The following is a 12,865-nucleotide window of genomic DNA, read 5'->3' as shown; positions in this document are numbered from 1 at the left end:
CTGATGAAGCGGCTGGGCCAAAGCCGAAAGGACGCTCAGTTGCAGATATGCCTGGAAGCGAAAGGAAAGTCCAATGCTGTAAAGAAAAATATTGCATAGGAACCTGGAATGTAAGAACCGTGAACATGGGTAAGTTGGAGGTGGTCAAAAATGAGATGGCAAGAATAAATATTGACATCCTGGGCATCAGTGAACTAAAATGGACGGGAATGGGTGAATTCAGTTCGGATGACCATCATATCTACTACTGTGGGCAAGAAACCCGTAAAAGAAATGGAGTGGCCCTCATAGTCAACAAAAGAGTGGCAAAAGCTGTACTGGGATGCAATCTCAAAAATGATAGAATGATCTCGATACGAATCCAAGGCAGACCTTTTAACATCACAGTAATCCAAGTTTATGCACCAACTACTGGTGCTGAAGAAACTGAAATTGACCAATTCTATGAAGACTTACAACACCTTATAGAAGTGACACCAAAGAAGGATGTTCTTCTCATTATAGGGGATTGGAATGCTAAAGTAGGGAGTCAAGAGATAAAAGGAACAACTGGCAAGTTTGGCCTTGGAGATCAAAACGAAGCAGGGCAAAGGCTAATAGAGTTCTGTCAAGAGAACAAGCTGGTCATCACAAACACGCTTTTCCAACAACACAAGAGACGACTCTACACATGGACATCACCAGATGGGCAGCATCGAAATCAGATTGATTATATTCTCTGCAGCCAAAGATGGAGAAGCTCTATACAGTCAGCAAAAACAAGACCTGGAGCTGACTGTGGCTCAGATCATCAGCTTCTTATAGCAAAATTCAAGCTTAAACTGAAGAAAGTAGGAAAAACCACTGGGCCGGTAAGATACAATCTAAGTCAAATCCCTTATGAATACACAGTGGAAGTGAGGAACAGGTTTAAGGATTTAGATTTGGTGGACAGAGTGCCTGAAGAACTATGGATGGAGGCTCGTAACATTATACAGGAGGCAGCAACGAAAACCATCCCAATGAAAAGGAAATGCAAGAAAGCAAAGTGGCTGTCCAATGAGGCCTTACAAATAGCGGGGGAGAGAAGGCAAGCAAAATGCAAGGGAGATCGTGAAACATACAGGAAATTGAATGCAGATTTCCAAAGAATAGCAAGGAGAGACAAGAAGACCTTCTTAAACAAGCAATGCAAAGAAATAGAGGAAAGCAATAGAATGGGAAGAACCAGAGATCTGTTCAAGAAAATTGGAGATATGAAAGGAACATTTCGTACAAAGATTTCCATAATAAAGGACAAAAGTGGAAAGGACCTAACAGAAGCAGAAGACATCAAGAAGAGGTGGCAAGAATACACAGAGGAATTATACCAGAAAGAAACGGATGTCTCATATACCCCAGGTAGTGTGGTTGCTGACCTTGAGCCAGACATCCTGGAGAGTGAAGTCAAATGGGCCTTAGAAAGCACTGCAAATAACAAGGCCAGTGGAAGTGATGGTATTCCAGCTGAACTATTTAAAATTTTAAAAGATGATGCTGTTAAGGTGCTACACTCAATATGCCAGCAAGTTTGGAAAACTCAGCAGTGGCCAGAAGATTGGAGAAGATCAGTCTACATCCCAATCCCAAAGAAGGGCAGTGCCAAAGAATGCTCCAACTATCGCACAATTGCACTAATTTCTCACGCTAGCAAGGTTATGCTTAAAATTCTACAAGGAAGGCTCAAGCAGTATGTGGACCGAGAACTCCCAGAAGTGCAAGCTGGATTTAGAAGAGGCAGAGGAACCAGAGACCAAATTGCAAACATGCGCTGGATTATGGAGAAAGCTAGAGAGTTCCAGAAAGACATTTACTTCTGCTTCATTGACTATACAAAAGCCTTTGACTGTGTCGACCATGGCAAACTATGGCAAGTTCTTAAAGAAATGGGAGTGCCTGATCACCTCATCTGTCTCCTGAGAAATCTCTATGTGGGACAAGAAGCTACAGTTAGAACTGGATATGGAACAACTGACTGGTTCAAAATTGGGAAAGGAGTACGACAAGGCTGCATTTTGTCTCCCTGCTTATTTAACTTATATGCAGAATTCATCATGCGAAAGGCTGGGCTGGATGAATCCCTAGCCGGAATTAAGATTGCCGGAAGAAATATCAACAACCTCAGATATGCAGATGACACAACCTTGATGGCAGAAAGTGAGGAGGAATTAAAGAACATTTTATTGAGGGTGAAAGAGGAGAGTGCAAAATATGGTCTGAAGCTCAACATCAAAAAAACGAAGATCATGGCTACTGGTCCCATCACCTCCTGGCAAATAGAAGGGGAAGAAATGGAGGCAGTGAGAGATTTTACTTTCTTGGGCTCCATGATCACTGCAGATGGTGACAGCAGCCACGAAATTAAAAGACGCCTGCTTCTTGGGAGAAGGGCAATGACAGGCCTAGACAGCATCTTGAGAAGTAGAGACATCACCTTGCCAACAAAGGTCCGTATAGTTAAAGCTATGGTTTTCCCAGCAGTGATGTATGGAAGTGAGAGCTGGACCATAAAGAAGGCTGATCGCCGAAGAATTGATGCTTTTGAATTATGGTGCTGGAGGAGACTCTTGAGAGTCCCATGGACTGCAAGAAGATCAAACCTCTCCATTCTGAAGGAAATCAGCCCTGAGTGCTCACTGGAAGGACAGATTGTGAAGCTGAGGCTCCAGTACTTTGGCCACCTCATGAGAAGAGAAGACTCCCTGGAGAAGACCCTGATGTTGGGAAAGATGGAGGGCACAAGGAGAAGGGGGCGACAGAGGACGAGATGGTTGGATAGTGTTTTCGAGGTTACCAGCATGAGTCTGACCAAGCTGCGGGGGGCAGTGGAGGACAGGAGTGCCTGGCGTTCTCTGGTCCATGGGGTCACGAAGAGTCGGACACGACTAAACGACTAAACAACAACAACAACAACATATCTTAAAGCAGTAATGGTATGGTGTTATGTACTAAACTTGGATCCTAGAACGATAGGCAAGTAGGATCGTAGAATGCAACAACTGATTGGCGTGCAGGAAATGACTAATCAGGCTCCAGGAGGGAAGCAGAATCAGACTATCAGGCTGGTAGGATCGTAGAATGCAACAACTGATTGGCCTGCAGGAAAAGACCAATCAGGCTCCAGGAGGGAAGCAGAATCAGCCAATCAGATGGGACTCATTGTGTAAATAATGTATATAAAAGCCTGAGGTTTGGGGGAGCAATTCAATCACTGTTTTACAAGCTGCAATAAAGAGCATGAAATCACTACAGGACTCTGAGTATATTTCATATGGGAAGGGAGGGTTCTGCATGCCCACCCTCTGTTTTGTCACCTGGTGCAGCTCCAGTTTGGAACAGTGATCCACTGATGATTATTGGGGTGTGTGAAAAGATAATGTGCAAGTACTGCTTCAGGGGGAAAGCACCTCAAGGAAGTGCCACAGGCTGCTACCAAGCAGCTACTTTTTATTGTTGAACCTGCATTTCCTCCTCCTCCTCCTCCGCCTGGCTTTACCTTGTGGAACTTTCCATGACTCCTGACACCACCCTAATGCTTTAATTCCTGTACCTGGTATTATGTCTTGTTTCCTGTCTTGCTTAGACTTGTTCTCTTGGCTTGCAGTCCTATCCTAGCTGTGGCGCAATCCTTCCCCCCCCCCCCCAGCCCCAGGCTCCAATCCAGCACACATTCTTGATTCTGACTATGGATTAATTCTTGGCTCTAGTCTCCCCTATTCTGACTCTCTGGCTCTTTGCACATTTGGCTGCGGACGAGAGAGTCCACAACAATGTGCATCAGTAGAGCACTTTACCAACTAGAAAACAAAGCAGAACCTTATACAAAAGCAACGAAATTCTGGGGGGAAGATGTGCGAGACAATCCACAGAGCCACCACCAGACATTTTAACCCTGGACAAGAAGAATACCGCTGGCAGTTTATTTTACAAACTGCATTTACAAAGGCGCACAGATCGTTTCCAGATCTTGGAGCAAAGAACGCTATTGTTGCATCATAAGAATGACAGCTTTGCTCTCAAACGAGTAGCTAAGGGTGCACAACTGTGGAGTTAACACAGAGCCCGGGCACCAGATTGGAATGAAGCGCAAAGTGAGCTTTATGTTTTTCACTGCTTCTCCTTGCACGACACTGTCTAGCGACCCTGGTGTTTCTACATCTAATATCGCACACACACACACTTTGTAAAGGAGGAGAGGAAACAATCCAACAAACTACATACAACAAAAAGCCAAAATTAAACAGGAATATAATGAGGATTGCAAAATCCAATGGTAGGCTACCCTGACCTTCGGCTACATGCCCCTGCTGACAAACGGGTCACTATCTCTAAACTATTCTGAGGGCTTCCATATGCTATGCGGTGTCTGAGGAAATGCAGATCACAGTTCCCTGTCTAGGCATCTCAGGAGGAGGAGCTAGAACTTGGATTGTGTTTTCCACAGCTTCTGTCGCACTGGTTTCCTTGGAGAGGCACTGGAGACTCTGCGCCTGATTTTGCTAGATAGATCATACATTCTGGAACTGCTACCAAACAGGAGAGGAGGGGTCTCTGGATCCCCCTAACACATGTATCATCTCTTTGGCATAGGAATAGTATCTCCAGATCCGGCTCCTGGTTTCAGTAGCTTCTGGAGTTTAGGGACTCATGACACCTGCAAGGCACATTTCCCCTGAAATATCCTTACCACTGCCAATGTTCCAGACCCTGCAAACACTTGTCTAGAGCCCCGTGAGTAACCTTCTCCCACTCTGGAAACACAGATTGTAAGATTCTTGGGGCAGGAAACTGTTGGGTTTTTTGTGGTTTTTTTGCTTGAGTTGCTCCGTTAAGGGCCATTGATGCTACTAAATAAATTATGCCAATGATGTCATTATGTTAAACATAGCAAGTCATATATAACTCATATTTCAGGGGATCAATATATGTGAACACATGCTAGCTTCTGTGTTTGTTTTTGCTGAGCAGTAACAGGTTAAGTGGAAGGCTTTACAGAAGGTGATCTTGACATATTTTGGCATAGGGACAAAATCTAGCCCAAGTTAAACACTTCTAAAGCCCAAATTGATCCATTTAGGTATTTAACGTTCTTTCATCAAAATCAATGGGACTTAAACACTGACTTTATTTGAATAGAGTCACATAAATGCAAGGAGTTTTGTTTCCTGTGTAGCAAAATAGGAAGAAAAATGCATTCATGTTGCACAACTGTTTAGGAATTACGCCTGCAAATTTTGTCAGAACTGCTAGGCAAAAATAAACATTTAAGGCTCTGTCATTCTTTTTAAAAAAACAAACAAACCAAAAAACACTAAGTAGGATGTCTGAAGCTTTACAGCTGCTTTGTTTTATGGCAATTAGAGCAGTCAAAAAAAAAAAACAGATGAGACTCACATTATTGCTGCAGGTTTTATATCGAATATTCCTGCCTTCACAGTTCCTGGAAAAAAACAAAGTTTGAAAGGAATGACTGAGTAGAGTAACATTAAAAGGCTACCCTTTCCCATAAATAATTTTCTCGAATACTGGATATATGTTACAGCTTCTCAGATTTAACTGAAAAGATGATTAAGTAAGGATGACTGTCTGATGAAGCAGTTACAGCTTTTCCTGTTAGGCTTACAGCTGTGCAAAGTCACAACTCACTGAGACGTTTCTGAAATATTATTCATAAACCATTATACTGTTTACTAGCAGTCTGTTTTGACAAATGATTTACAGGATTAACAACAAGAGCCCTCCAAATCGCACCAAGCCAGTTATTCATGAGCAAATACTCATCTTACGGGAGGCAGGGCCATAAGGCAAGGCCAGCTAGATGCCTGTGGAAAGTCAAAAGAAAAGGCTAAAGTAAAAGGTAAAGGACTCCTGGACTGTTAAGTCTAGTCAAAGGTGACCATGGGGTGCAGCGCTCATCTTGCTTTCAAGCCAAGAGAATCGGCATTTGTCCACAGACAGCTTTCCGGGTCATGTGGCCAGCAGGACTAAACCGCTACTGGAGCACAGAACACTGTGATGAAAACCAGAGTGCATGGAAACACTGTTTACCTTCCTGCCACAGCAATACCTATTTATCTACTTGCAGTGGTGTGCTTTCGAACTGTTAGGTTGGCAAGAGCTGGGACAAAGCAATGGGAGCTCACCCCATCGCGGGGATTCGAACCACCAACCTTCTGATCGGCAAGCCCAAGAGGCTCAATGGTTTAGACCACAGTGCCACTTGCATCCCACCATAAGAAGCACCCAAGCACAAGAGCACTCTCCCCTCTTGCGGCTTCCAACAACTGGTTTTCAGAAGCATTGCTGCCTCCAACCATGGAGAAAGAACATCGCTGTTGTGGCTAAAAGGTAATGGTAAAGGGACCCTTGACCATTAGGTCCAGTTGTGACCGACTCTGGGGTTGTGGCGCTCATCTCGCTTTATTGGCCGAGGGAGCCGGTGTACAGCTTCCGGGTCATGTGGCCAGCATGACTAAGCCGCTTCTGGTGAACCAGAGCAGCGCACGGAAACGCCGCTTACCTTCCCGCCGGAGTGGTACCTATTTATCTACTTGCACTTTGACGTGTTTTCGAACTGCTAGGATGGCAGGAGCAGGGACCGAGCAACGGGAGCTCACCCCGTTGCGGGGATTCGAACCGCCGACCTTCTGACCGGCAAGTCCTAGGCTCTGTGGTTTAACCAACAGCGCCACCCGCGTCCCTCTAGCCGTTGTGGCTAGTAGCCATCAATAGCCCTGTCCTCCATGAATTGGTCTATTAATGCCATTTAAGTTGATGGCCATACTGTGGGAACAAGTTCTGTAGTTTAACTAGACACTGGCTCTCTAGAGCAGCAATATCTCAAGGGTCAAAGGTCCCCCCAGTCCTGCAGTAAGCCCTTGTGTTATTTCCCAGTACTGAATAAGACCATAGTTGCATCCATTTAGTTTTTCCTTTACTGGAGCAGATTTTAATGTAACCACCCCAGCTCTCCTGTGTTGGGAGATTCGGCCTCTAAATAACCCCCACCCACCCCCTTCCTGTTTTGTATCATTCGTGACTTCAAAGTGCAGTATGAAAGACCAACCTGCCATTTAAGCATCTCCTTAGAGAATAGGATGCTCCTCCTCCGCAAGTACGCGAACAATCACTCCAAGCACCCCAGGCGTCCCAACCGCTTTCTCTATCTTCGTCAGACTGGGAAATTCTTGAGGTCTGGAAACACGACAGAAAGAAAAGTAACTCAGCAGCCCAGAAAAGTTGCATATTTTGCAAATCCTTTTAACTGGTTGTTTACCCTGGGGAGATTCCTAGTCTGGTGGTAATAAGCAGAGATTCCCATTCCAAAATAAATTATTATGTCAACAGAACAAAGGAGTGATATATTTGCAACTGGAAAGAATCGGTCCAAAATAAAAGCGGTTTTTCTCTCCTTTCATAACTTCGTTTTCGTCTCTTCTGGGGCTTCTAAATTCAATTATGAGCACCAGGCCTTGAAAAACTCCATTTCCACACCAATCTGCGAAAGTGATGTAAACAGCACACTTCAAGGAGTTGGGTCGAGTAAGACCTCAAGGCAACACGACATGCCTCCAGAGTCATTTTGCTTACACTATAGTATAAAGTAGTAATGAATGCCCACGTGCCGTGCAAGTGGCGTCATAAAAAGCACCAATTCCCAAACTGCCAGCATGCCATGAGAATGAAAAGCAATAAATCAGGGATGGGGAACCTCAAGAGTGGCAGCCAGATGTGGCCCTCCAGGCCTCGCTATCTGGCCCTTGAGACTCTCCTCAGAAGGTTGCCCAGAAATAAAGACTCATGTGAGCTCAAAAGTGGGTTGACACTATTGAACGCACACACATACAAGCAACTGAGGCTGGATCTTGATTATCTGTGTGATTCGTAACTGAAAGCTTGGGGTGGCGCATCCCGTGGCCTGTGGCAAACGGTAATGTGCCATGCCGCTGTGCCCCCGCAACCTCCCTTGCCTGGGTTGTGGAGCGCTATGATGGGTTTTGGCAAGATCTTACCAGAAGCTGGTGGTGGAACACCCAAGGCAGCTGCCTAACCCTGTCTTATGGGTGGGTTGGCCCTGTGAAAGCTTCCATGCAGACCCGTTTAGGCATTAAGATCTGCAGATGAGGCCCTCTTGGTAGTTCTACAACCCTTAGAAGCTTGGGGTGGTGGTTGACCAGGAAAGGGCATTCTCTAGCTTGTGGAATTTCCTCCCCATTGAGGAGGGTTTCGACATCTTCATTATACAGTGGTACCTTGGGTTACATATGCTTCAGGTTACATACGCTTCAGGTTACAGACTCCGCTAACGCAGAAACAGTGCTTCAGGTTAAGAACTTTGCTTCAGGATGAGATTCCAAAAAACATTAGCAAACCGGAACACTCACTTCCAGGTTTGCGACATTCAGTAGCCTATTTGTTTGACAACTAAGCTGTTCAACAACCAAGGAACCACTGTAGTAATACAGTGGGAGCCCCACAAGACGAATGCCTCGCAAGAAGAAAAACTCGCTAGACGAAAGAGTTTTCCGTCTTTTGAGGTGCTTCGCAAGACGAATTTCCTATGGGCTTGCTTCGCAAGACGAAACGTCTGGCGAGTTCTTGCGAGTTTTTCCCCTCCCCCCCTTTTTCTAAGCCGCTAAGCCGCTAATAGCCGTGCTTCGCAAGACGAAAGAACCGCAAGACGAAGAGACTCGCGGAACGAATTAATTTCGTCTTGCGAGGCACCACTGTAATAATAATAATAATAATAATAATAATAATAATAATAATACAACACATCATAGTATTCCAATCATGATCTTACCTATGCAGCAGCTAAGCTATCACTGCGCAGGAAAGGAGTCATTGGTTTACCACCCAAAGATGATAATAGGCACTGTTCACTACAGAGGTCACATGAGTCTCCAGTGACAGAGGTGGATCTAGGAACACCCCTCAAACTAAGCATCTGTCCCTTCAGTCGGAGTGCAACTTTGTCCAGAACCAGTGAGTTCCCCAATTCCCAGAACTGAGAACTGCTTGCCCACAAAGTCTTCCCAAGAGTCAAACTCAACTCCTTGGCCCTCATCCAAGCCACCAACCCATATAGTCCCATAGGTTTAGAAAGTTGATGAGACTTTGAATATGTATTTAGCCTATTATTATTTCAACTTTTTGAAATTATTATTCTTGTTGACTTTTCTTATTGATATTTCAATGTTTTCTCTTTTTTGTAAATTGTTTTGAAGGGTGGGTGTGTACACACACACACACACACAATCAAACAAACAGTGAAATAAATAAACAAACCCCATGCAATGTAGGAATTACAGCTAAAGAATCCCTGGCAGAAGGCCATCTAATCTCTATTTAAAAACCTCCAACGAAGGACAGTCCATCACCTTCCAAGGTAGATCGCTCCAACATATTTCTCCAAGGCTGGCACCCCCAACCTGCGGCCCTCCAGATGTTTTGGCCTACAACTCCCATGGTCCCTAGCAAACAGGACCAGTGGTCAGGGATGATGGGAACTGTAGTGCAAAACATCTGGAGGGCAGAAGGTTGGGGATGCCTGCTCCAAGGCTTGGAACTTTGCTTAGTCTATTCACTTCCAAGGGAGAAAAAGGAAACTTCCTTCCCATTCACTCACCCACCCAGGATAGAAAGTGACCAGTCTTCTGGAAAGAGGACCACTTCTAAACAGGACTGGCTTGCAAGAAAAGATCTTGGAAGGTGCCAAGTGATGGGCTGGAGTCCGACATTCCTGTGAATCTAATCAGAAGAAAGCCTGCCAGCCTACGTCTTTAAATACCAAGCAAGGGCAGCAGACAAATGATCCCTGCTCTCTGTGCATGGGAACTGCCGCTCCAAAGTGCTCGTCCTTCCATGGACTGGGCCAGTACACACAAAGTCTGGCCTATGAACCATAAATAGGAGGAGGAGGAAGACAGTGCTGGGAACGCTGGCTCTACACGTACTCGTTTCCTAATCTTTAGCCCCAAATCCGGTAACCTAAAAATGCATTAGTGCTGCTGGCCAGTCTAATAATTCAAAAACAAGCAGTAAACTTCTTTTTATAAGCAGTAACTACTTTTCCATAGCACGTCACTCAGGTTTGAAGCAAAGCCACGGCAAACTTTATTGGATACCTTAATTTTGTTTTCACAAAATAAAGTATGTTGACAAAGAGATTTGATCTTGGCCTTAAATGGCTTGGATTAAGTGGTACTGATGCTGCGAGATGTAGCTGCACATAAAGAACACCTAATCATCTGTATTTTCCATAGGATTATGTTTCTGACCTTTCCAGGCGTTTACACAGGTAGCACAGTCATAGCGCAGTCGAATGCAAGCAAAATAAAAATGGAGCTCAATGGAGTTCTTAACAGCGATAAAATTGTGCACATGGAAAGCACAAGATTGTCAGCCATGGCCCAGAGAACCATGCAAATACATTTGCGCACCCATGAAGTGATTTTCAGGTCCAAACTTGATGTAGAATTTGTCACATATATAACCTTTGGATAGTTACTGTAGGGAAGCCAGATCCGGACATTCACAAGAGGGCCAGATCAGGACTGTGGCAAGAGGGGCTCTAAACCTTTGTCCTGAGCAGAATGCACTCACCATCACCACCTGCCTGGTGCCTGCTATCTGAAATGGGAGAAAAGTGTCATGTAATTCTACTCAGTATTGATCCAGAGCAGATTCCAATGTATAGTTAGAGTAAAAACTTAAACACGTTTCAGGATTCCCAAAAATTGGACCAGAGGCAATTGTATTTCATCCAGCAGAGCTTCACTGCTACTGAAGGCAAATGAGTATAATGGTCACAAATCCAATACATCCCGGATTGGCACTGTCCCTAAGAAATCCAGTCACAGCAGACTTAACTTAAACTTACCATAACTTATAAGAAGTCTGAACCTTAACGCTAAGCATACTATGTACAGAACACCACACCAGAAGGAAAAGAGATAGGAAGTGAAACCCAGGCTCCTTCTGATCCTACTTTTATAGTCAGCATGTCCTTGACTGAAAGAGATAAGAGAACCAGTTTAAGCCAGCTGTACTCAGCTTCTTTGAAGGAATAATCCAAACATCAGGAACCATCTGGCTGTTTCTTTCACACAGAGAAGCTTCCAGAATCCTCTTGAATTAATTGGAATAGGAAAGATGTCTACATATCAGATGAATACTTTCTGCACTAAGAAATGCAAACTGACAAAAAGTTCCCACCGATACCAAGAGGGCATCCAGACCTGTTTATGGGGAGAAGATGAATAGGGAAAGAGAGGTGTTGTCTCCACACCAGAGCTGAAGCCAAGTGGCGTTGGCGCAGGCACTCACCGGGCAACCTTGCACATTGAGCCTTGCTATAAAGGACCCCTTTCCCAGAGTGACAAGGCACAGGGAATGCCTTCACTTCTGACTCTTTGTTGGCAGCCAGTAGGCAAGTGAGGAGATAGAGGTGGGAGCAAGTGCCAGTGGGAGGAAACAGCAGCCCCTTGGCCAGCAGTTTGAGAGGCAGGTGGCATGCAACCTGCTGTCTTTCCCGATTTGCCGCCTGAGCCCAGTGACTCAACTTGACTAATGAAAGGGCCCACACACACGTCCTGCTACTCCCCTTCGCCCGTCCTGATTCCAGTTTATCATTGAATGAACATAATTAATTGAAAATGTTAGGGCCAAATCTAAACCCAAAGATCTGGGTCTATGTCTTTCTTGTCAACCTCAAAGGAGTATACCTGCCTGTTGTGCTGGAAGCAGACTGAGAAGTATATATATGCTCTTATTTAACCATAATATATTTTAATACATAATGTTTTTTTAATCTGTATTAAACTTCACTCTATCAATATATTAGTTTTATATATGTTACGTGTGATTTATCTAGTATTTTCAAGATGGAGGTTTCTAAATGATTCTAGGTAGAAATGAGATTTTATGCAGTATTTTATACTGTTGGTTCTTGCACTACACTCGTTTATTTTATATGCGTATGGCCTATGGCTTAAGCACTAATAAACTACCACTATTACATATCTATCATCTATCTGCTTAACCATATAGATGTAGATTGATATGGATGCAAAAGTAAAGCGTGCTTTGAGTTTTAATCTGGCAGGGGAAGGGGAAGGGGCTGGGCTGCAGGTATCAAAAGTTTGGGAAACATGGGCTTAAACCAACAAAAGCCTTAGAAAAGCAAATTAGCAAGCAATCCTCAAGCACAGGCCCTAAACAAAATATTGCTCTTCCGTGCTTGCTTGCGACTCACTATTGATGTAGTGCCTTGCTGCGAACCTTAAGATTCTCCCCAGTTCCAATCATGCCCATTTTGCCAATTTTTCTTCCCCTTATTTAAATTTGGTTTCACAGCGTAGGCAAATATAATATGAAGATATGATGAAAGCTGACAGCTAGTAAATCAAATATTATTTTGCTAGTAAATTACCGGGCCAGCTCAAACTACTTTTAACTCCTTTCCCATGGGACTAATGATTTGGGCTGGCTGGAGTTTAAGTCAACAGTGTGGGCACTGATTTAGTCAAATGGTTGCGAAGAAAGACCTGCCAGCACAAATGAGAGCTTTGATCGTTCTCTAAGGCTAATTAGAGTTTTGGAATGGGATGTCATACAGAACAATAGGCCCTTATCTACTCCTAATTTAAATAGTGACTGAACATTATTTTGGGATCTAGATAACATGCAACCTTCAGTAAACAGTGTATTCACTGGAGCTTACTTCTAAAGAAATTATTATTATTACTATGATGACAACGATGACTACTACTATTAACCCACCCTTCACCCTAAGGTCCCTGGAAAATAAAAACACAATATTAAAAACAGTTTAAATAACTTACAA

General features: G+C 44.0%; 1 protein-coding gene across 1 annotated transcript in view; it reads right to left on the bottom strand.

The window, feature by feature from the left end:
* ADAMTSL3 (ADAMTS like 3) overlaps positions 1 to 12,865 on the bottom strand; it is a 283,673-nt gene that overhangs the window by 178,775 nt on the left and 92,033 nt on the right. The window contains exons 3-4 of the mRNA XM_079954170.1: positions 7,085 to 7,212; positions 5,413 to 5,458 (exon numbers count right to left, since the gene is read on the bottom strand). Coding sequence (XP_079810296.1) covers positions 5,413 to 5,458; positions 7,085 to 7,212 — 174 coding nt within the window. The remainder of the gene's footprint in view (positions 1 to 5,412; positions 5,459 to 7,084; positions 7,213 to 12,865) is intronic.

The sequence above is a fragment of the Podarcis cretensis genome (genome assembly GCF_951804945.1).
Source record: "Podarcis cretensis genome assembly, chromosome: 14".
In the NCBI taxonomy this organism is placed as follows: Eukaryota; Metazoa; Chordata; class Lepidosauria; order Squamata; family Lacertidae; genus Podarcis; species Podarcis cretensis.
Note: the sequence above shows the minus strand (reverse complement) of the source record. Positions and strands in the feature narration are given on the sequence as shown.